Below are 21,639 nucleotides of genomic sequence, written 5' to 3'. Positions count from 1 at the left end.
GCTCCTTTAAAAGTGTGACTATCTTATAATAAGCTCCTTTTGATATTGCAACAGCCAAACCCTTTTTGGTTGGAACCCATGTCAGATTGTCTTTATGCTTAATTGCTCCCTGCCACAAGGTGTAATTATATCAAGGTGCCAGAATATTTGTATGTACTGCAATAGAGGGTTGTAAAAGAGTACTAGGAATATTTAGAGTGACCAGTTTTCCTAATCTAGTCCCTACACAGGTGTGTGTGTTTAACTGTTTGAAGGATAAACAGCAAGAAAATATATAAAAGTCTTTGTTTTTAATGCTTAAACCATCTCACTTATACCTAAAGTATTTTAATTGCCAAAGTTCAGTTGTGAAAACTTATCATGCATTCTCAAGAAGAAATCGCATTATAATTTCACTAATACATTGTTTGGTAGTGATTTACACATTGTTTAATAAATTTGTTTTTTTAGTAAACTATTGGAATGGGTCGATCCTTTGTTATTGGTTTGTCCATTTAGAAACAAAAAACCCAACTTTTTGCTTTTTTCTTTGAATTTTCAGAATCATCACAGTCCAAGTAGATGATGCTAATCACACAGAAATGAGATTTGGGCCACTGGCAGAAACCAGGATCATAAATGTATCTAACTTGTACATAGGTGGAATCCCAGAAGGAGAGGGCATTTCTGTCTTCAGAATGAGAAAATCTTTTCACGGCTGTATAAAAAACTTGATCTTCAATATGGAGTAAGTCTAATATAATCAAAGCTTTCAAAACAATAATTTGTCCTTGTAGCTCTCTACTTTAACATGAACATTAGTCATTTGTGACCCATTTCTATTGTATAGATATCCCAAAATTCAAGTTCTATGGAACTTTGATATTCCATAATTACAGGATAGCCCAATTTTAGTATCTGAGAATCATCTAGGTTTTTATAAATACTCGAGTCACAAATAGACTTTGGTATGATATTCTAGTGTGTTTCTCTTCCCTCAAGTTTTGAACCTCTGTAAAGTTGACTTCTGATAATAAAATTTATGCCACCCAGGTTGTATTTAGAAGAGAATTAAATAGTGGGATTTTTTAATTACTGATCCCTTATAATTACAGAAAAGCCTACAAAGGTTAAATTAAAATTTTGATAAATATTGAGAAGAAACTATTGTTGAGAACTCGGGCAGCAGACTTGTTGCTCTATGGAGTTCATCACCAAAATCACAGCTGCAGAAATGGGCTACCATGTTTAAACTGAAGGCAACGTCCAAGAAAGTGCTTTGCATACCTAAAAGTGATAAAAATGACTTATTATTAAGCTTTTACTAAATCTAGGGCTAGGGTTGAGGGTTTGTGATGTGACTCATGCTATCCTTATCTTATATGGCTTGGCTGGTTTTTCCTTAAAAGAGATTGAAACCATCCCGAAGACTTAATTGGCCCTGGAAACCAAGGCTCAAGACATTGAGGTAGCTTCCTGGAGGTCTGTGTACAAAAGCCAGGCTACAAGGAGGCAGGACTGGCCAACATGGAGGCTGGGAAACTGTGCTCAACTGAGTCAATGCTGCATCTTTGTTTCATATCCTTTCCAAGCTATAGCTTTGTAAAGTCTTAGATGGTCTACAAATATCTCATTTCATTTCAGTTCTCAACCTGAAGCACCCAAATGTCCTGAATCAGGCCTGGCCTACAATACATATAAATCTATGTAATGATGTCATAATATGTCTCAACTACATTATAAAAAGAATAAACTAATCAGAGTATTCATATCAGTTATGTTATCATAGTTTTTATTTAAAACATTTGCAAAATAATCCAGTATCAGAAATTACTCTTTCTGCCTATTTTTTGTGGCATGGTAGGTTAATTTCTGGAACCCTCTCTGTTGCCTAGGCTTTTGGATTTCACCAGCGCAATTAGTTATGAGCAAGTGGACATGGACAGCTGCCTGCTTTCAGAAAAGCCTCGACCAACGGTTATCCATGGAGAGGACATTGAGTTTCAGCCAGAGGCTCACCCCTTGTCAAATCCTGTAAGCGCAGCTCTATGTAATCAAACCCTGATTGTTACAACCATAAGCCGTGATAATTCAAATGCAATCTGACAAGTTAACAAATATTGGTGCAAGAGTACATTGTGGCTTTTTAACATGAAAATTAAATATATCACAATAGCTAATACAGGAAAAAGAGTCTTTAAAAAAGCATTAGATTCATGTAACCCAATTCATGGTGAGGATATTTTTGTTGTTAGTTAATGTTTCTCTTTGGAGGCAATTAGATGGATCAGTGGATAGGGTGCTGGGCCTGGAGTCAGGAAGACCTGAGTTCAAATTTGGCTTCAGATACTTACTAGCTGTGTGACCCCAGGCAAGGCACTTAATCTCTGTTTGCCTTTATCCCCTGGAGAAGGAAATAGGAAATCACTGCAGTATATTTGCCAAGAAAATCCTGGATAATACTGACATGCTATGGTCCGTAGGGTCACAAAGAGTTGGACATAACTGAACAACAACAATATTTCTCTTTGGTAACACTTTTTACTTTTTCTTGGACAAAAATGAATACTAACATCATGCTAGTAATGCAATGCTTAGCTAATAAGTAGTATGTTAATATGCTTGAGGCCTTTGAGTTCAAAATTATTCTCCCTGATGTCGCTTTTATCCAAAACTAGAAGCAATAACTACATGGTATCATTCAATTCCTATGATTAGTGTAGGGACAGTTACTAATGCAATGAATTGGTAAGGACACCAGGTTTGAAGTCAGAAAACCTGAGGTTGACCACCAACTTTTCCATTTAATAGCCGTGTCAGCTTGGGTAAGTCACTTAACCTGAGATTCAATTTCTTTATCTGTAAAGGAAGTTGGAATAGATTAGAAACTTTGAGGTCTCTTCTTACTTTAGATCTATGACCCTATAAATCTTCAGGGACTCTACTGACCCATTCTGTCTATAGTGTGAAGAGGTTACAGGACTCCTCCAATCTTTCTAGGTTCATTAATACATTTGAGGACTCTCAACCATGCTCCCTATCTGGCTTCCTCCCTTTCCTCTCAGCTCCAGCCATATTTCCAACCATACATCTACAATAGGAGGTCTGGAACTCTGGTGCAATTGTTACAACTGCATTTTCCCAAACTGACAACAGTTATGTTAATCTGCAACAGTCAACGTTTCCTGAATGCTGCCTGTCTTTGGGGAACGTACTAGTGGACCCTATGCCCTTACTATGACACTTTTTTATGTAAGACACTCTAGGAGCCAATAGAGATTTATGAAGAGAATATGGAGAAAGGGATAAAGGTTTATCGGTACAAAGGAAAGTTTACTTTTTTGATGTAAGAAGGAACTGTCCATCAAGCTAAGATTTTATTGATATATTTTGATGAATGTGCCTTTTTTCTAGCCCAAACATATTTAAATTCTGATTAATTTCGTAATGAAGAAAGAAATAGTATTAATAGACATTTTATTTATACAGTAGAGCAGAGGTCACCAAGCTACAGCCTGAGGGCCAAATCTGTGCTGCTTGTTTTTTTTTTTACAACCCTTGAGTAATAATAGTTTTTTCATTTTTAAATACAATAAAACTTTTAAATATCCAAACTATTCTTAGCTCACCCAGCCCTCAGTGACTGACCCCTACTGGTCGGCCAGATGCACATGTTGTAGACATATGGACCTCTGAAGTTTTTTGTATTTGTTTTTGTTTTTCATCACAGGAGCAGTGTGCAGTGGACAGAGAGCCGGACTATGTCCCCAATGCCCATCAGTTTGGCCTCGATGCAGGCAGTCATTTGGTTTTGCCTTTCAACCAATCTGCTGTCAGAAAAAAGTATGTGTGTCTCAATTCTGTTACAAGGCCCATCACTATTAGTTTAATTTATGAGGAGCACTTTGAGGATGTGGAATGTCAGTCATTCTCAAAGAAGCAACTGGTACTCATCTTTATTATTGCCTTTAAAGGCAACTAGGTGGTACGGGGGATAGAGCATTGGGACTAGAGACAGGAAGACCTGAGTTCAAATGCAGTCTCAGAAGCTTACTAGCTATATGACCCTGGGCAAGTGACTATGCTTCTGTCTACCTCGGTTTCTTCAACTATGAAGTGGAAATCCCAATGAACATTTACCTCCCAGGATTATTATAAGAATCAAATGAGATATTTGTAAAGTTCCTGGCACATAGTAGGCACTTAATAAATGCTTATTTCTTTCCTTTCTTCCTTAATGGGTCCTCTAATGAGATAAATTAATATCAAGTGTTGGACTTGGAGTCAGGAATAATAATAATATTGATAGCTAACATTTATATAACACTTAATATGTAGTAGGCAATGTGCTAACCATTTTACAAATATTATCTCATTTGGGAAGTTGGGAAGTAAGTGATATTATAATCCCCATTGTACAGATGAGGAAACTGAGCAAACAGATCAAAAAACATGTCCAGGGTCACACAGCTAACAACTAGCTGAGGCTATATTTGATTTCAGGTCTTCCTGACCCTAAGACCAGTGTTCCATCTATTTTACCACCTTGTTGTCCCTCAAAAGACTTGATTTCAATTCTCTTCAAATCTCAGTATCTGACACAGGATTTGAATTCAGATCTTTCTTCTTTGTTATAAGTCTAGCACTTTACCCACTTACTCTTCCTACAAAGAAATTAAATTCACTCTTCTCCTAACACTAAGCTGTTGTTCCCCCACAAGGCTTTCAGTGCAGCTGACTATCCGAACCTTTGCCTCAAGTGGTCTGATTTACTACATGGCTCATCAGAACCAGATTGATTATGCAACTCTTCAGCTTCATGAAGGACAGCTCTATTTCATGTTTGATCTTGGGAAAGGGAGAACAAAAGCCTTCCATCCTGCCTTCGTCAGTGATGGAAAATGGCACACGGTAAGCACCAGGACCTCTGTATCCACTTCTCCAAAGTTCCATTCACTTCAACAGATATCCACTCCTCTCTTTTACTTAAACAGAAACAAGTTCCTGACTTGCTATGTCAACAAGCTAAAAAGAAGTGAATTACATCTGCTCAGTGACATAAATTTACCAAAACTTTTAGAAGGAACTTTCCTGAAATGGGTATCTAAATTTAGCATTTTTTTAAACTGGTTTTCAGTTTTATCAAAGCTATATTAAAAGGAATTGATAAGATCCTTGTAAATATACAGCTTTTTAAAAGCAGTATGTTTTGTTCAATGATTGCTATTAATGTAGACTTGGAAACTGTGTCTCTTTTAAGATACAGGATTTATGAGTTGAATTAAAATAGAATGTTTATGATGGCCTGAATAGAAAAGAGAAAAAAACCCTTTATTCTGACGGTTGTGCAACTTGGTTAAAATAGAACCTTGGATTAAGGAAAATATGAGGAAAACAATTTAGGATATATTAATTTGAAAATTGTGATTATTCTGAAAGGGACGAGACTGTCAGTTAATAAGCACTTACTAAGCACCTACCATGTTCCAGGCCTCTGGGTAAGTGTTGGGATTACAAAGTAAAGCAAAAGACAGTCCCTGCCCTCAAGGGGCTCACAGTCTAAGGACTGCTTAAAAAATCCTTTTGCTAGAGGATTTTTCTGTTTTTTTTTGTCTTTTTTTATGGTAGTATTGTACAAAGATACCTATCAGGTTGGACACCTATTGTGGAATGTAATAGAATTTATGTAGTCCATACATTCAGCAACCCACTGCGTTCATTGTGCCATGGAAGAGATCATCAGGAGAATTTGGGGAGAGTGGTTGCTACATATAGGTTCTCATAGTTTGATATTAATAATAGTATTATCAAGTGTCACCTTCACTCAGAGGCTGCCACTATCACTGGATCCCTTTTTTTCTGATTGATTTTGTAGTTTGTGTATTACATTTAGTATACTAGGTGGTGCAATAGATAGGGCCTTGGACCTGGAATCCAGAAGACCTGAGTTCAAATTCAGCCTCAAATATTTACAAGCTGTGTGACCTTGCGCAAGTCCCTTAACTTCTATCTTCCACAGTTTCCTCAACTGTAAAATGAGGATCATAATAGCATTTGCCTTCTAGGGTTATTGTAAGGACCAAATAAGATGATATTTATAGAGTGCTTAGCACAGTGCCTGGCTAGCAGGCGCTATATACATGCTAATAACAATTATTATTGTATTTTTTGTTGTTGTTGTTGCTAATGTGCTAGGTGAGAAATGGGAATTAGATGTGTTAGCACTTTGTAAAAGTATATTGAAATTGTATCTTGTTATGATCTCTCTAACTACCCCATCAGTTAGTATAGTAAATATAGAAGTAGCCAGTATAAGGTAACAATAAATAGGAAATAGGAATTAAGAAATAGGAACATAGCAGTCACTTTCTCAAAACTGCCTCCTAAATTAATTAAAGCCATCCATATTCAGAGGCTATGTGCTCAATTTGGAGAAGTCAGCTAGGCCCCAGGATAACTGCCCCTTGGTCCCAGTAACAGCCCCTTGATCTCAATAATAACCCTTTGATCTGTAAGCCGCAGATAAGCTCTATACATGTACAATGTTGTGCAAATTTAATAACCCTAATCCGGCACTAATAACTTTGAGAGGATATTGATATGCTGATGTGCTAAGGCCAAGATGGAAGAAGAGTTAGGCCACAACCCTATTACAACCTTGTAAGAATGAGACCCCAAAACACCATCCTTCAAGTACTCCTCTACTTATAACGGGTGCATGCTACCTGAGTGCCCCCACTTCTGATCCACAGTTAGGTGGCTCTGTGTACCCCTCTCCCTTCTCCCTGTCTTTTCCCCACGCTGTCTGCCTCCTTCTCCTACCCCATTCCCCTCACTACATGGCTCTGCACTCTCTGTGCCTTATTAAAGTATGATTGATGCATTACTCCCCACTTGCTGCCAGCGTGGTCTTACCCAGCGATTATCCGAAGAAGTGGGCTTATTTGCCCTGACCCCTTTGAGGTCTCTTTCCTTAAAGCATGAACTGGGGGACCTAGACTGGGGTGCTTGTTCATAGTCACATCCCCCAATGAATCCACTGGAGGAAAGCAAAGGCAGACAAAGCAACTCAGAACCTCCCCTTATGGTTGGGCCATAATAAAACAAAATGAAAAGTGGTATTATCCTTATAAGGTTTTCTAGATCTCTGATTGTTAGGTAGAGTTCCTCTTCTGTAATTTGTTGGAGTTTGCTATTTCTGTGTCGTTCATGCAGTGAGAAATTACTGCCATTGTCACTAAGAAAGAGCTTGTTATTGTTTGCTCAGATTTTGTTTATAGATTTTGTTTAAATTTCAGGTGAAAACAGAGTATATCAAAAGAAAGGGCTTCATCACAATAGATGGACAAGAATTGACGATGGTGACCACCATAGGAGATGGTAACACCTTAGACGTGGAAGGAAAATTTTACCTTGGAGGCCTTCCATTAAATTATAGAGCCAAGAATATTGGAAATGTAAGAAGCTTCTCTAATCGTGTTAGCGTTGTGTCTCACTTGCAGATGTATTCACTTTGCATAGGAAATGAGTCCTCATAGCCCAGATCGGGAAGGCTCTTTTGAAAATTTTATTTTTCAGTTGCTTTAAATTGTCTCAGAAGGTGCCCAGCTTTCTAAAAGATGTTTACAAATTGCATGTTGTAACTACACCCTGAATTCTAACTAGTTACTAAGACTCAACTATTGGTTGTTTTGAGGGTAAAGTAACAATTTGACCAAAACTCGGAAAACATAAAGTTCTTTTGCAATTTATAATGGTAAATGAGCCCCATTCCCCCTCACATTCCTTTCACAGTAATTAATTGAAATAAATACAGAACCCTTTCTAATATATTAGCATCATAAATACTGAAACCATTATCTTTAGGTTCTATGCTAATGGGCAGTGCCATGGGACAGTTTCGTAAGGGCTTAGCTTGTAATCTGCTTCACATACTGCCATGTTTCTTTTGGTCCAGATTACCCATGGCATCCCTGCCTGCATTGGGGAGGTGATGATTAACGGTAAACAGCTCGACAAAGGCAACCCGATCTCCGCCTCTTCTGTAAATAAATGCTATACTATGGCACAGGAAGGTACTTTCTTTGAAGGGAGTGGATTTGTTGCACTTGGTAAGTAATATCTGTTCAGTTAATCATATATTAACCTACTAAGTGCAAAGCGTTATTCTAAACAGTGAGGAAGATGCAAAGATACAGAAAGTGTTTGTGTTCTAGTAGAAGGAAAATCTGTAAAATGAGCTGGATGGATTAGATGAATGTCCCTCCAGATCTAAAGTCTATGCATATAAATAACACAAACCATGACTTAAGTCTTCTGAGAGATCAACTAGTCCAATCCTCTCATTTTAAAGATGAAAAAACTGGGGTCCACAGAAGCTGAGTGACCACCACACAGTAAAATAGAATGGGATAATCACGTCGGATACTACAAAGTGGTAAGAGTTCAGAGGAGAAAAAGAAATCAGAAGAAGCTTCATAAAGTAGCGTGCATTTTGAGTTGGGCCTTGAAGGATGTGTAGGTAGGATTCCAATAGTATATAAGCAAAGGCACTAAAGAAAGGAAGTAAAGCATATGTTCAGGGAGCAGTCAGTAAAACATTTATTAAGCACCTAATATGACAGCCAGCAGTTCATCTCTTTAAGAATTTGTTTTTTTTTGGTGAGGCAATCAAGGTCAAGTAACTTGCCCAGGGTCACACAGCTGGTAAGTGTCAAGTGTATAAAGCTGAATTTGAACTCAGATCCTCCTGATCCAAGGCTGGAGCTGTATCCACTGTGCCACCTAGCTGCCCCTCTTTAAGAATTTTGAACAGTGGAATAACACAGGCTGACCTATGTGTGCATTAGAAAAGTTAATCTGGCCATAGCATGAAGAATGGATTTAAGGGGGAGTCTCTAGAGAGATTAGGTAGAATTCTATTGAAGCAGTCTTGATGAGAGGAAATGGGGGCCTGAAGTAGGGTGGTGGTAATAGGAATAGAAAAGAGGGGACAGAAGCAAAAGGAATTCTGTAGATCACTCATAGGACTTTGGTAGTCGATTAAATATGGAAAGAGTCAAAGAGGACACCCAATTCTCTAGGTTATATGACTGGGGGTAGGGGAGGGGGAACGATGGGTATCTTCTATTAAAAAGAATCTCCGGGGCAGATAGGTGGCGCTGGGGATAGAGCACCAGCCCTGGAGTCAGGAGGACCTGAGTTCAAATCCAGCCTTAGACGCTTGACACTTACTAGCTGTGTGACCCTGGGCAAGTCACTTAACCCCAACCGCCTCACCAAAAAAAAAAAAAAAAAAAAAAAGAGTCCCAAAAGGATAGCTGAAATTGATTCATGTCACCCCTCTGTGATTTAAAAAGTCAATTTGATCTTGCTAAGATATACATAATGCTAATTTTTATGCTGACCACAAAGAATGTGCAAGGCATTCTTCAAAACAGTTATGTAACGATGCCCAATTTTAAAGAATTTATATTCTTGGGCTGCTTGGAAGTACATCTGCTTTTTGTGGATCAGGATTTTAAAAGTCAAAATTGAATGTATACCTCCTTTCAAAGTGAGGCTAGAAGCACAGTGAGTTCTACTTATATTCTGTGTGTACCCTTCTCTTGAGAATACAGTGAAATCACCTTTGGATGTGTTAAATTTGAAATGCTGTCAGGATAGCCAGGAGGAAAGTTGAAGGAGATTTTTGCATTTGTAAATGTAAACTCAGGAGAGAGGTCAGGGCTGGAGTTATCTGAAGAGAGATGATACTTGAATCTATGAGAGTGGGTAAAATCACTCAGGAACAAAGTGTGTAGAAAGAAGCGGAGAGCCAAGACTGAAGAAGCAAAAGAAGGGGACAAAAAAGAAGAGATGTATTCCCAGAGTTAGAGGAAAAAGCAGAAGATTGCAGTGTAACAGATACTAAGGAGGAGACTATGACAGAGGAACTGGTTTTAAAAGTGTAGCGGTAAATGAGGCATCGAAAGAGAATGAAGATTTAGAAAAGGTCGTTGGATCTGGCAATGAATATGTCTCTGGTGAGATTTGGTAGGGGTGATAGGGATTTATGCTGAATTGAAAGGGAGTTTAGTCAGGAAAAGTAGAAGAAAGATAGGAGGGGAGATTAAAGGCATTTTTAGGTTCAAGGAGAGCTGATCTAGTCAACAGGTTCCCAAAGTGGGTGATACCACCCCCTGAGGGGTGCTGGAATGATCCAGGGCAGGGGTGGTGGTAGCCTCAGGTGCAATTGGGGGACATTGAATAAAAAGTAGGAGGCATAAGGAAAGAAGTGAAGATAAGAAAATTTTGAAAAACCATTCATACGTGTTTCATCTGTTGTGTAACAGAGTTAAAGTTGTAGTGATTACATTATTTTCTAAATAAACACACAAAATGCAAGTTATAACTGATCAGTGATCAAGTCCACGGATAGATCTTAACAAGCAAGTGTTGTTAGGCGAGTGTGTCATGCATTGTCAGTACGTCCAGCATGTATCAGCAGGAATATGTGCATGTAATGACTTGTTTACAATATACTATACGGTTACATGACACAATATTGCATCATCAAAATTTCAATGCAGGAAAAAAACAAATTTGCAATAAATTATTAAATTTAAGATGCATCATTTAAAAAGTTTATATTCTTTGAAATAACACAAATTTTTTAAAAAGTTAAAGGGTTAAAGAAAGTAGATTTCCAGGGGGACACTGAGTAATTTTTCTTTTTTGAAAAGGGCACGGTAGGCCAAATGAGTTTGGAAACTTCTGTTATAGACAGACAGGAAGGATGCCCATTGGAGAGGGAGAAATTGAAAATGTAAAAGAGAAGGGGATAACTGATCAAGCATCTAGCCCAAGGGTACACACAAAATATAAGTATAAGTCACTTTGTTTCTCCTCTTACTTTGAAAGGAGGTGTACATTTAGTTTTGATTTTTAAAATCCTGATCCACAAAAAGTAGATATTGTACTTCCAAGCTGCCTAAGAATGTAAATTCCTTAAGATTGGGCATCATCAGGTAATTGTCTTTTTCTTTTTTGCTAGGCAATGGGGTTATGTGACTTGCCCAGGGTCACACAGCTAATAAGTGTCAAGTGTCTGAGGCCGGGTTTGAACTCAGGCCCTCCTGAGTCCAGGTCCAGTGTTTTATCCACTGCACCACCTAGCTGCCCCTGTATAATTGTCTTGAAGAATGCCATGCACGTTCTGTATCTCAGTATAAAATTCAGTATTATGTAAATCTTAGTAAAATCAAATTAACTCTATTCAAATCATGTAAAGGTGACGTGAATCAATTTTTCTTTAAGCAAAGGGGTGCTCAGGTATTTGGATATTCAAAGTGAGGAATTCAGGGGAGGCACCAGACTTTTCCATGGGTGAAGATGAAAGATTCCCTCCTCTAGCTCTCATTTCCATACTTGTTATATGTCTATAACCAGGATAATATCCAATTAATAAATCTAGAAGCAGTAAGGTAATGAGATTAAATACTGAGATGTTTTCATAGGCAGCCTAGTTGGTATAGTGGATAAAGTGCTGACCTGGAGGCAGGAAGACCTGAATTAAAATCCAGCCTCAGATACTTATTAACTGTGTGATCCTGGGCAAGTCACTTAACTTGTGTCTCTCTCTGTCTCTCTGTCTCTCTCTCTCTCTCTCTCTCTCTCTCTCTCTCTTCCTCCCTCCCTCCCCCCCACTCTCCCCCCCTTCAGTTTTCTCATCTGTAAAATGGGGATGATAAACAACAACCTATCTGTCAGAGTTGTTATGAAGATAAAATGAGAATATTTGTAAAACACAAACCTTAAGGTGTTGTATAAATGCTAGCTATTATGGTTGCTGTTGTCATAGTGTAAATGACAGCGTGCATAAAAATACCCCGACATTCAGCAAAATAAACCAAGCCACCTCTTTATTCATGGAACTCTCTTGAACATTCTGCATTCCTCACATTCTATTCCATGATAACTTTTACATTTGTTTTCCAGTCAAAGAGGGTTACAAAGTTCGATCAGATGTCAATATCACACTAGAGTTTCGTACTACTGCAATGAATGGTGTTCTCCTTGGAATCAGTAGTGCCAAAGTGGATGCTATTGGAATAGAGATGGTAAATGGCAAGGTAAGTACTTGTTTTCTTTATGATGTTTTTATTCTAATAACAGTAACAGGGTAGTTGAGTAATAGCAAGAGCACATACAGCCAACTTTGATCATCTAAACCCCTGAAGGAGAAAAAGTTTTATTCTAAATGATAGATAATCTAAAACTTCTTTGCATTTCATTTAAAATGAAAAACAACAACAACAACACATAATTCCTTGTTTCTGACTTAATGGTACTATTTGAAGGCCAGGATTTGCTGCTTGGTAGAGGGAGAGGCATCACAGTTTACTACAGATGATCCAGGACAAATAAAAAGTGAATGGTAATGAAAAAAAAAATAGAGCATTCTAAATACAAGAAGACCAAAAAAGCCTAGGAACCAGTTCCAACAGCAATCACTTGATATTCTTGCCAAACAGAAATTAAGGCAGTCAATAGCCACATTAGTGTAAAACATTTTATATATCTTGTAGGTGAAAGATTATGAACCTTATAGGTGAAAGATTATGGTCATAAAACAGCAAAGAGCAAAGTAAAGAAAAACAAGTTACCTGAAAACTTGGGGAGAGAGCCAATAAAATCATATCATCTGGAGAATTTTTAAGGATAACACTAGAGGGAGGGAGGACAACAAACAGGTGAAAAAATGAAAAGATCTGCACAGATTTCTATAACAAATAATTTTCTCCATCAATGATAATAACATCATAATTCCTGAAATATTACATGGGGAAGTAGAAACAGCACTAAGGAAAACCAAGAAGATAGCATGAGCATCTGGAATAGAAGAATTACAAACAGAGGATATCTGTGCTAGAAGAGACAATTCTGAGGGTTTTGAGGGATTGATTTTCAAATATTTGGAATATTTTAAATATTCAAATTTCAAAAATTTCAAAAAATTAAGGATACAAAAACTAGGAGAAAAAGTGGTAGAATATCCATAATTATCCATAATTATTAATCTATATGCCTATCTTTCTGTCTCTATAAAATCTTTATGAGAATAATCTACATATATTTCAAAGACATTCTTGATGTAGGTATGAGAAAGACGAGAGAGATTTTCACAAACTATTTACTTTATTTCCACTTCTTGACAACCACAAAAAGTATTGTTATAAATATTTTGGTGTAAGGTATTTCTTATCAATGAACTCCTTGGGTATGGACATTGTGGTCACTTTAGTTGCTTAATTTCAGATTGTTTTCTAAAATGGTTGTACTAATTAGCAGCTCCACTAACAATGCACTAGTGCACCTAATCTTACCACAATCCCTTCAACATTGACTGTTCCCATATTTTGTCATTTCTACCAATTTTCTGATCTTGAGGTGAAATCTCAGGGTAGTTTTGATTTGCATTTCACTTATTAGTGATTTGGAACATTCTTTCATACAGTTGTTAATAGTTTCCAATTTTTTCAAGAACTTTTTATTCTTGGGGCAGCTAGGTGGTGTGGTAGATAGAGTACTGGCCCTGGAATCAGGAGGACCTGAGTTCAGATCCAACCTCAGACACAAAACACTCACTAGCTGTGTGACTCTGAGCAAGTCACTTAACCCCAATTACCTCTCCGAAAAAAAAAAAAAAGAACTGTTTGTTGTTATCTCACACTACTTATCTATTTGGGAATGGCTTTTTGATTTATACATACATACTGACATACATATGTTAATTATTTATAGCTCTTGGACAACAAATCCTTATATGAGAAAATGAATACAATTTTTTTTCATATTCAATAACTTTCTTATGCTAGATGTATTAGTTTTATTTGTACAAGCCTATCTTTTTCAAAATTGGCATTCTTCTGATGATGTTCACTGGCCACAAGTCATGAAATTCAAGTCCTCACAAATTTCGTATTAGTAGAATAGAAATCAAACTTGTCTTCTTTATTGAACTCTGACCTTGCTTAGTACTCATACTTTGTATTTTGGGGTACAGACATCTGAGGCCATGGATCTTATTGTTGGTTCCAATTTTGGACTTTGTCTCTGGTGCATTTCTGGAATCTCTACTGTTATTTCTTTTTCCTACAGTTGGAATTCACTTTGCTAGACAGATGTACCTGATTTCTCCCTTTACCTTTTTTTTTTTCTTACAGTCTAAAGCCCTTTTGATTAGATTTGCAAGGCTCTAGGCACCTCTAGGTTCCTTTTAGTAAAGCTCAGACTTCTTGTCCTAATTTACTATTTTTGATCAAGCTGGAGGCAAGGCATCTTTTCTTGCCTGACAAGTGAAATTCTTGAGAAGGAAATGGGTGAGGAATGCCATACATTAATTACCATAGTATATTTTAGGCTGTATGATATTAGTTGGAGGGAAACAAGTTTCTGCCTCTTTCATTAAAGTGTAAGCTCCTTGAGAGTAAGAATTGTTTTATTCCTTGCATTTGTATCCCCAGAACCTAGCACAGTGCCAGGCACATAATATAGTTGGGGACAAATAAATGTTGTTTATTGATTTAACTTTTTATGGCAATTATCAAGACATCATAGGGAATTACAGAGATGGGTCCTCCAGACCTAGAAATGACTTTTCACACTGGAAATAAAGACTTTAGAGCTGTATGAATTTCTAGTTGTTAGAACCTGCACATTCTGTTCTGTTCTAAATAGAAGTCCCATTTCACTGGCAGCTTGCTTTTGTTGAAACAAATTCTATGATTTATTTTGTATATAAAACAAAGTTAGCTAAGATTAATAAGCAGAAGAATACCACTATCAATCCAGGCTGCATCTCCATGTGGGTTGCTTCCCAAGATGGTTTTGTGGGCACTGTGATAGAAGCATTATTATTTCCAAGGCTCTTTTTGTCATGGTCCTGGGCTGTCTCCTCTGGGATATGAGGGAAGATGATATGAGGGAGGTGCTGGTTTGACTTGCCTGGTACTTACTACTTCCTATCTCCTGACTCTTGATGAGTTTGTAAGTTCACATAAATATTAGGGATAAAAATTTCGACAATTTCCATTTATAGCAGTAACATCTCTACTTTTGTTTGTGATAAGTTATGAGCCCTTATTACAATAGTGCATATCTACCAAATCTGCATAAAGATAATTGATTTAATCTTAGACTCGAAAAGCAAATATTCTTACTGTTTTTAATGAATAAAGTTAAATATTTAAACCTGTAAAATAAGGTAATTAAAATGGTTTTTGTTATGGAGTGAAAGGATGGAATCTTACATAAAACTGTAATTTATTCTATAAACTTGACAAATAGGATAAACAATGTGTTTTTTTACATTCTATGTTATAATTATCAAGAAAGGGGCATTTGTTGCTCCATGTTATGATGCTTGAATAATAGCAATAGGATAGAAACAGTCATAACTCACTCTCACAGAATATTTTATACTAAAAAGACATTTTGTACACATGAGCTTATTAGATCTCCACAACTGCCCTACATGTATTACTAATAGTCTCATTATAGAAATTAGGAACCTGAAGCTTAGAGAGGTTAAGAGGCTTATCTGAAGTTATACAACTAATAAGGACCTATTTCCAAAGAAAAATAATATTGCTAAACCTCCCAATAACTGGAAGAGTTTTCAGTAACCTATTCATAAGCCTTTGGTGTCAGCAAAGTCTGAGCACTGAGGGGAGAAGAAGATTGCAATTCACTATAATCCACCATAAGCATCTCCTTTGAACAAAGCACCTTGCTAAGTGCTATGGATATAAAATCTCTACTATCAAGGAGGTATTAGAATAACATCAGAAACTGCATTGTATATTCTGCTTTTGAGATACAGTATGTGCAAAGATAACTTAATACAAAGGAAAGAAAAAAGTTTAGACGTTGAGGGAAAGAGAATATGAATGGAGGGGACAGAAGGAGAGATGGAGGAGGAAGAAGAAAAGGGAAAGATCAGAGAGGAACAATAGAAAGAAAAAAAGAGAGAAATGGCCATTTCAGTTGTAGGATGATAATAGAATGAGACCAGAAATGGACTCAGAAAATTAACTGACCTGGTCTAAAGGAATAAACAGTTAGAAGAAGCCCTTATCAATCTACCTGCACCTTCTTTAAGCTTTTCAGCTCCTGATGCCTAGGTTCTGATCTTCATGAAGTTGGAGGTAAAACTCCAAGCCTTCTTGTGTACATATTGTGAATTTCCCAGTTACACATCCCCAAAGACAGTCTATTTCTAAGACTTTGATTTGAAAAGTAATATTTGCCAAATTCTAGTAGTCCTGAATCAATTTATACATAAAATTGAGGGTCCCATTTCAGGCAGAAAAAATTCACACAGGAGATGAACCAGCACAAAGCTGCATTAGCTCACCCCGCCCCTTCAGATCTACACAGCCAGGTAATTTCAATCATTTCAGAGCAACTTCAAGCAACTTCTACTTGCAATGAACTGGTAGGACCTGATTGCTGTCACATACTCCGGTTGGAAATCTTTTTCATAGCATGACCAATGCCATTTTTTTTTAATTTGGAGAGGGCACAGAAGCAGAATCTTTTTACAAGTAATTTTTCATGACTGGATATTTTATTTCAAACACAGTTTCCCTCTTCAGCAAAAGATTATGCTTTTATCTACTCTCAACAGCTAGGTGGCACAGTGGATATAGCACTGGGTTTGGATTCTTCCTAAGGATCTTGGAATCTTCCTAAGTTCAAATCTGGCCTCAGACACTTATTAGCTGTGGGACCCAGGGCAAGTATGTTTGCTTTAGCTCCTCATCTGTAAAATGAACTGGAGAAGGAAATGCCAAACTACTCCAGTATTTTTGCCCAGGAAACCCTAAATGGGGTCATAGAAAGTCAGATATGATTGAAGTAACTGAACAACAACAAAGAAAGTGATTTTCCCCAGTTTTTTTTTTTTATCTCTTGGTTGTTTTCTCAGGTTTCATTCCATGTCAACAATGGGGCTGGTAGGATTACAGCCACATATGAACCCAAATCTGCAAGTAGTCTTTGTGATGGAAAATGGCACAAACTTCAAGCCCACAAAAGCAAGCACCGGATTGTTTTAGTTGTTGATGGAAAAGCCATTCCTGCTGAAAGCCCACATAGTCAGTCCACATCTGCAGACACCAACAATCCCATCTACGTTGGGGGATATCCTGGTATGTATGGCCTTTTCTATCTTCCTTTTATTAAAAAAGACCATATGTATGTATTCATTTATATTATTGGATGAGAAGCCAATAGAAATTAACTCATTAAAACATTCATGAATTACGGTGCCCATTTCAATTATTAGGTTTGATGAAATTTAATAATGGATGCTATACCAGTTATGTTGGGGACTTAAGTGTTTAAAAAAAAAGACTCATTTTAGGGATAGAAAGGATCTTATATTGTTTTATAATAAACAAAAGCATTTTAGGTTCCTCTTTTGAACACCATCTTTATATGTAGAGGCTATTGTCCAGAATCTCTAGTTTTCCATATGGTATAAATTTTTGGTTTTAGTCAACTCTCAACAGAGGGATTATTAATGACACAACATCATCTGAGACAGATAGCATTGAAATATTTCACATGGTGATTTAGATATCTTTTCCTAAGTGTCTTCATCAATTTCTATAGAGAGAACAGCCTTTTCCATACATCTCCAAAAGTCATCTTTAAATGCTGATCATAAGTATGTAATCTTCCTGGAAATTCTCAATTATTTCTAATTTTCACATAAATTTAGTCATCTAGACTGAGCCTGCTGAGGTCCAGCAGCCTCTCTCTATAGTGCTGATAACTTGCTGATGGCCCATTTATTTAGCCATATTTCAAATCTGGCTCACTTCCTTTTAAAGAAAGCTCTGTCCTGTTGTTGGTTGTTTTTTTTTTAGAAGCCTTCTTAATTGACCCAGGTGCTACTAAGTAATGTTACCAGGCTGAAAACTGTTTTTTTTTTTTTAATTCCAAGGCTAAACTATAGAAATAGGTTGCCCCTGGAAATGTGTAATTGGGAGATTCAAATATAAATTCTACTTACACAATAGTGTCCTGACTCTTTCTATGATTCATTTCTGAAAAATTACTATTTAAAGTACACAGGTGTTCTAGGAAGAATTTCAAATAGTATATGCTAATAAATAAACCATTAGGTAGCTTTGAAAGTAAGTATTATTTGACATTAAGTGAACCAGTTAATTCAGCTTACACGGCATGATAGTCAAAAAAGGCATTAGACAAGAGTCATGTCCCAACTCTGCCGTTGGAAATTACTGAATCTCAGAGCTGGAAAGACCTGAGAGATTTTCTAGTCCAACCTATATTTGAACAGGAATCTGCTAAAATTCTCCAATAAAGATATCATCTTGAAGATTTCCATGGATGAGAAACTATTTTCTAAAGTGGGCTACTATACTTTAGAATGTACTTCATTACATCTAACCTATATCAGCCTAATAATCCTAGTTCTACACTGTAGGGTCAAGAAGAACAGGACTGATCCTTTTTATTCCCTGTCAGTTATTTGAAGACAACTATCATGCCACCCTACCGTTAGGCCAAGTCTGCTCAAGACTAAACATCGTTAATTCCTTCAGCCCATTCTCACAGGACATAGTTTCAAGCTCCTTGGCCATCTTAGTTGCCTTCCTTTAGTCACCATCTTGCTTTTCAACGTTTTACCTAAAAGATGGCAGTCCCAACTGGCTACAAAGCTCTAATATGGTCTAGTCATAGATTAATACAGTAGAACTATGACTTCTTTCTTACTGGACACTATGTTTCTATTCATGATTCTAAGTGATCACATTAGAATTTTTTGGTGGTTCTTCACGCTATAGATTCACATTCATTTTGTAGTTCACAAAATCCTCAGATCTTTCTCGTATGTATAAACTATTGTGTAACCAGGCCTCCCCCATTGTCCTCTTGCACAGTTGAATTTTTTTCTTCCTAAATATAGAACTATACATTTCACAGAATCACAAAATCTAAGAATGAAGGGGACTCAAGAGACCATCTAGTCCAGGGCTTCTTAAACTTTTCCCACTTACGATCTCTTCAGCATTTCTTAAAACTGTGGGTCACGACCCCACATAGGATGGTATTCTAGTCCAAGCCTCCCCTGAAAATATTGGGGAAAATATTATTTTTAAAATATTATTTTTAAATTATTTTTAAAATATTACTAAAAATATTATTTTAAAAATCACTTAAAAAACAAAGTGCCACAAATCATTCCCAATAAATAAAGGAATTAATAAACACACACATACATAAAATTTTTTAGAGGTATCTCCTTAACAACGTTGCCAATAAAGTGGTCATTCAGCTTTGGACTTCAAGTGAGTGGGGAACCCATTACCACGCAAGTTAGCTCACTCCACTCCTGGATGGCTCTGATTGTTAAGTTCTTCTTGCTAGTGATTTAGATATCTTTTCCTAAGTGTCTTCATTAATTTCTATAGAGAGAACAGCCTTTTCCATACATCTCCAAAAGTCATCTTTAAATGCTGATCATAAGTATGTAATCTTCCTGAAAATTCTCAATTATTTCTAATTTTCACATAAATTCAGTCATCTAGACTGAGCCTGCTGGGGTCCAGCAGCCTCTCTACAGTGTTGAACAGCCCTTCAATCACTCGAAGACAGCTGTAATTTTTTTCTGATTAGATTTGGCCCGTCATTCTAGCCTGTTGAGATCTTTTTTGGATCCCATTCATTCCTACACAGTGTTAGCTCTTCCAGCTTCCCGTTATTTCACAAATTTAATGAGCATGTCATCTCTTGTCTTCATTTGATTATCAATAACACTTGCTTGATGTATGACCTTGGGCAAGCCATGTCACCCCTTACAGCTTGACAACCTTGCCTTTTTTTTAAGGCAGCCTGGTGCAGGGGATGGGTTGCCACCCATGGAGTCACCGAGACCTTGGTTCAATCCTACCTCCCGATAGTTATAAGACCCAGGGGAAGTCCTTTCTGAGCCTCAGTTTCCTTTTTTTGCAAAGTGGGGATAATAATACAATACTTTATAGGGTTGATGGGGGGGGCTTAAATGAGAGAATCTATGTAAAGTGTTTCTGTTTTATTGTTTTTGTTGTTTTGGTTTTGTTTTGTTTTTTTCCAACCTCAAAGTGCTGTGTAATTAAGCCACTTTTGTTGTTCCTTTAGGGCTTAGATCAGGTACTTCCTTCCTTAAGCCTCTTCTGATCCTTCCAGTTGTTGGCTGTTTCTCTTGTCTCTCTGCCTTTCCTTTTCTCTCTACCTTCTTCCTCAAATTAGCATGGGTTTGCTTATATGTGGATGCATTCTATCTCCTCAATAATAATGATGATGACAATAATAACTAGCATTTATGTAGCCCTTTTAAGTTTGTAAAGTGCTTTACAAATATCTCATTTGATCCTCACAACTCTGGGAGGAAGGTGTTACTATCCCAATTTTACAGATAATAATAATAATAATAACAATAGCTAAAATTTATTAAATGTCAGGTGCTGTGCTAAGCACTTCATGATTATGATCTCATTTGACCCTCACAATTACCCTGGGATGTAAGTATTATTATTATCCCAGTTTTACAGATGAAGAAACTGAGGCAAACACACAGCTAGTGAACATGTGAGGTGGGATTTGAACTTGGGTCTTCCTGAGGATGGGTCCAGCATGCTAGCCACTGTACCACCTAGCTACCAGTAGAAAATAAGCTGCTTCACGTGTAACCTATATCAAATTGCTTGTCTTCTCAGTGTTGGCAGTGGGGGGAGGAGAGAAAAGAAGGTAAAATAATTTGGAACTCAAAATTTCAAAACAAATGTTAAAAATTGTTTTTACATGTAATTGAGGAAAAAATGAATTGTGGTGGGGGGGGGTGCGGTTACCAAGGTAGAACATTGTTTAAAAAAAAAAAAGGCTGCTTGAAGGCAAAAACCATTTGAATATTGGCTTTTTATGCCCAGCACCTTCCACATAGTAGGTGCCTGATGTCTGTTGAATTGAATTGAATTTGGGGCTCAATTTTTCCATCTGTAAAATGAGGAATGGGACTTCTATGGGACCTTATTGCATCAGTCAGTGATTATAATTTTCTTAAGTGACCAAAGTTGGACTTTGGGAGTTGGGTTGGTAAGAGTTGGGGGACCAAAACAAATACTCCTCCAACCTGATCGCCCCACTTCCAGAGTGAGGAAGTGGATAAATGTGTAGGGCTCATGTTCCCTAGCAGAGCCTGCCTGCTTTGCTCAGGGCATGGTTCCCACTGGACCACATTCTTTGGAAAGGTGTAGCTTTGGTGGCCATATTCTCTCCTCCCTTATCTCCCATCCCATCTTCCATCCCCCAAGAATGGCGATTCCCCAAGGGAGATGGCCCTGGTCCTGAGTGCGTGTTAGTCTAACAATAAAAGACTATAGAGCACTACAACATACACACTAGAGCAGGCCTGCACAACATGTGACCTGCAGGCGGTATGTCGTGCAGGCCTGTTTTACATCCTCTACATTTTTCACCGGCCACCTGAAATCCCTTGGCAGGCCACAAATGGCCCACAGGCTATATGTTCTGTAGGCCTGCACTACAGGCATGCTTCTGCCTCCATTGTTAGTCGCAATGGTTTCTTTAAGTTGGGGAGAGACA

General features: G+C 37.4%; 1 protein-coding gene across 1 annotated transcript in view; it reads left to right on the top strand.

Moving 5' to 3' along the window:
* The window catches only part of LOC114031685 (laminin subunit alpha-1-like), a 195,071-nt gene that overhangs the window by 170,866 nt on the left and 2,566 nt on the right, over positions 1 to 21,639 (top strand). The window contains exons 55-62 of the mRNA XM_027846837.1: positions 542 to 727; positions 1,875 to 2,013; positions 3,710 to 3,822; positions 4,701 to 4,890; positions 7,278 to 7,436; positions 7,937 to 8,090; positions 11,959 to 12,092; positions 16,952 to 17,174. Of these exons, the coding sequence (XP_027702638.1) occupies positions 542 to 727; positions 1,875 to 2,013; positions 3,710 to 3,822; positions 4,701 to 4,890; positions 7,278 to 7,436; positions 7,937 to 8,090; positions 11,959 to 12,092; positions 16,952 to 17,174 (1,298 nt within the window). The remainder of the gene's footprint in view (positions 1 to 541; positions 728 to 1,874; positions 2,014 to 3,709; positions 3,823 to 4,700; positions 4,891 to 7,277; positions 7,437 to 7,936; positions 8,091 to 11,958; positions 12,093 to 16,951; positions 17,175 to 21,639) is intronic.

This window comes from Vombatus ursinus, unplaced genomic scaffold (genome assembly GCF_900497805.2).
Source record: "Vombatus ursinus unplaced genomic scaffold, bare-nosed wombat genome assembly UNPS02015255.1, whole genome shotgun sequence".
Lineage (NCBI taxonomy): Eukaryota > Metazoa > Chordata > Mammalia > Diprotodontia > Vombatidae > Vombatus > Vombatus ursinus.
This window is presented reverse-complemented; position numbering and strand designations above follow the sequence as displayed.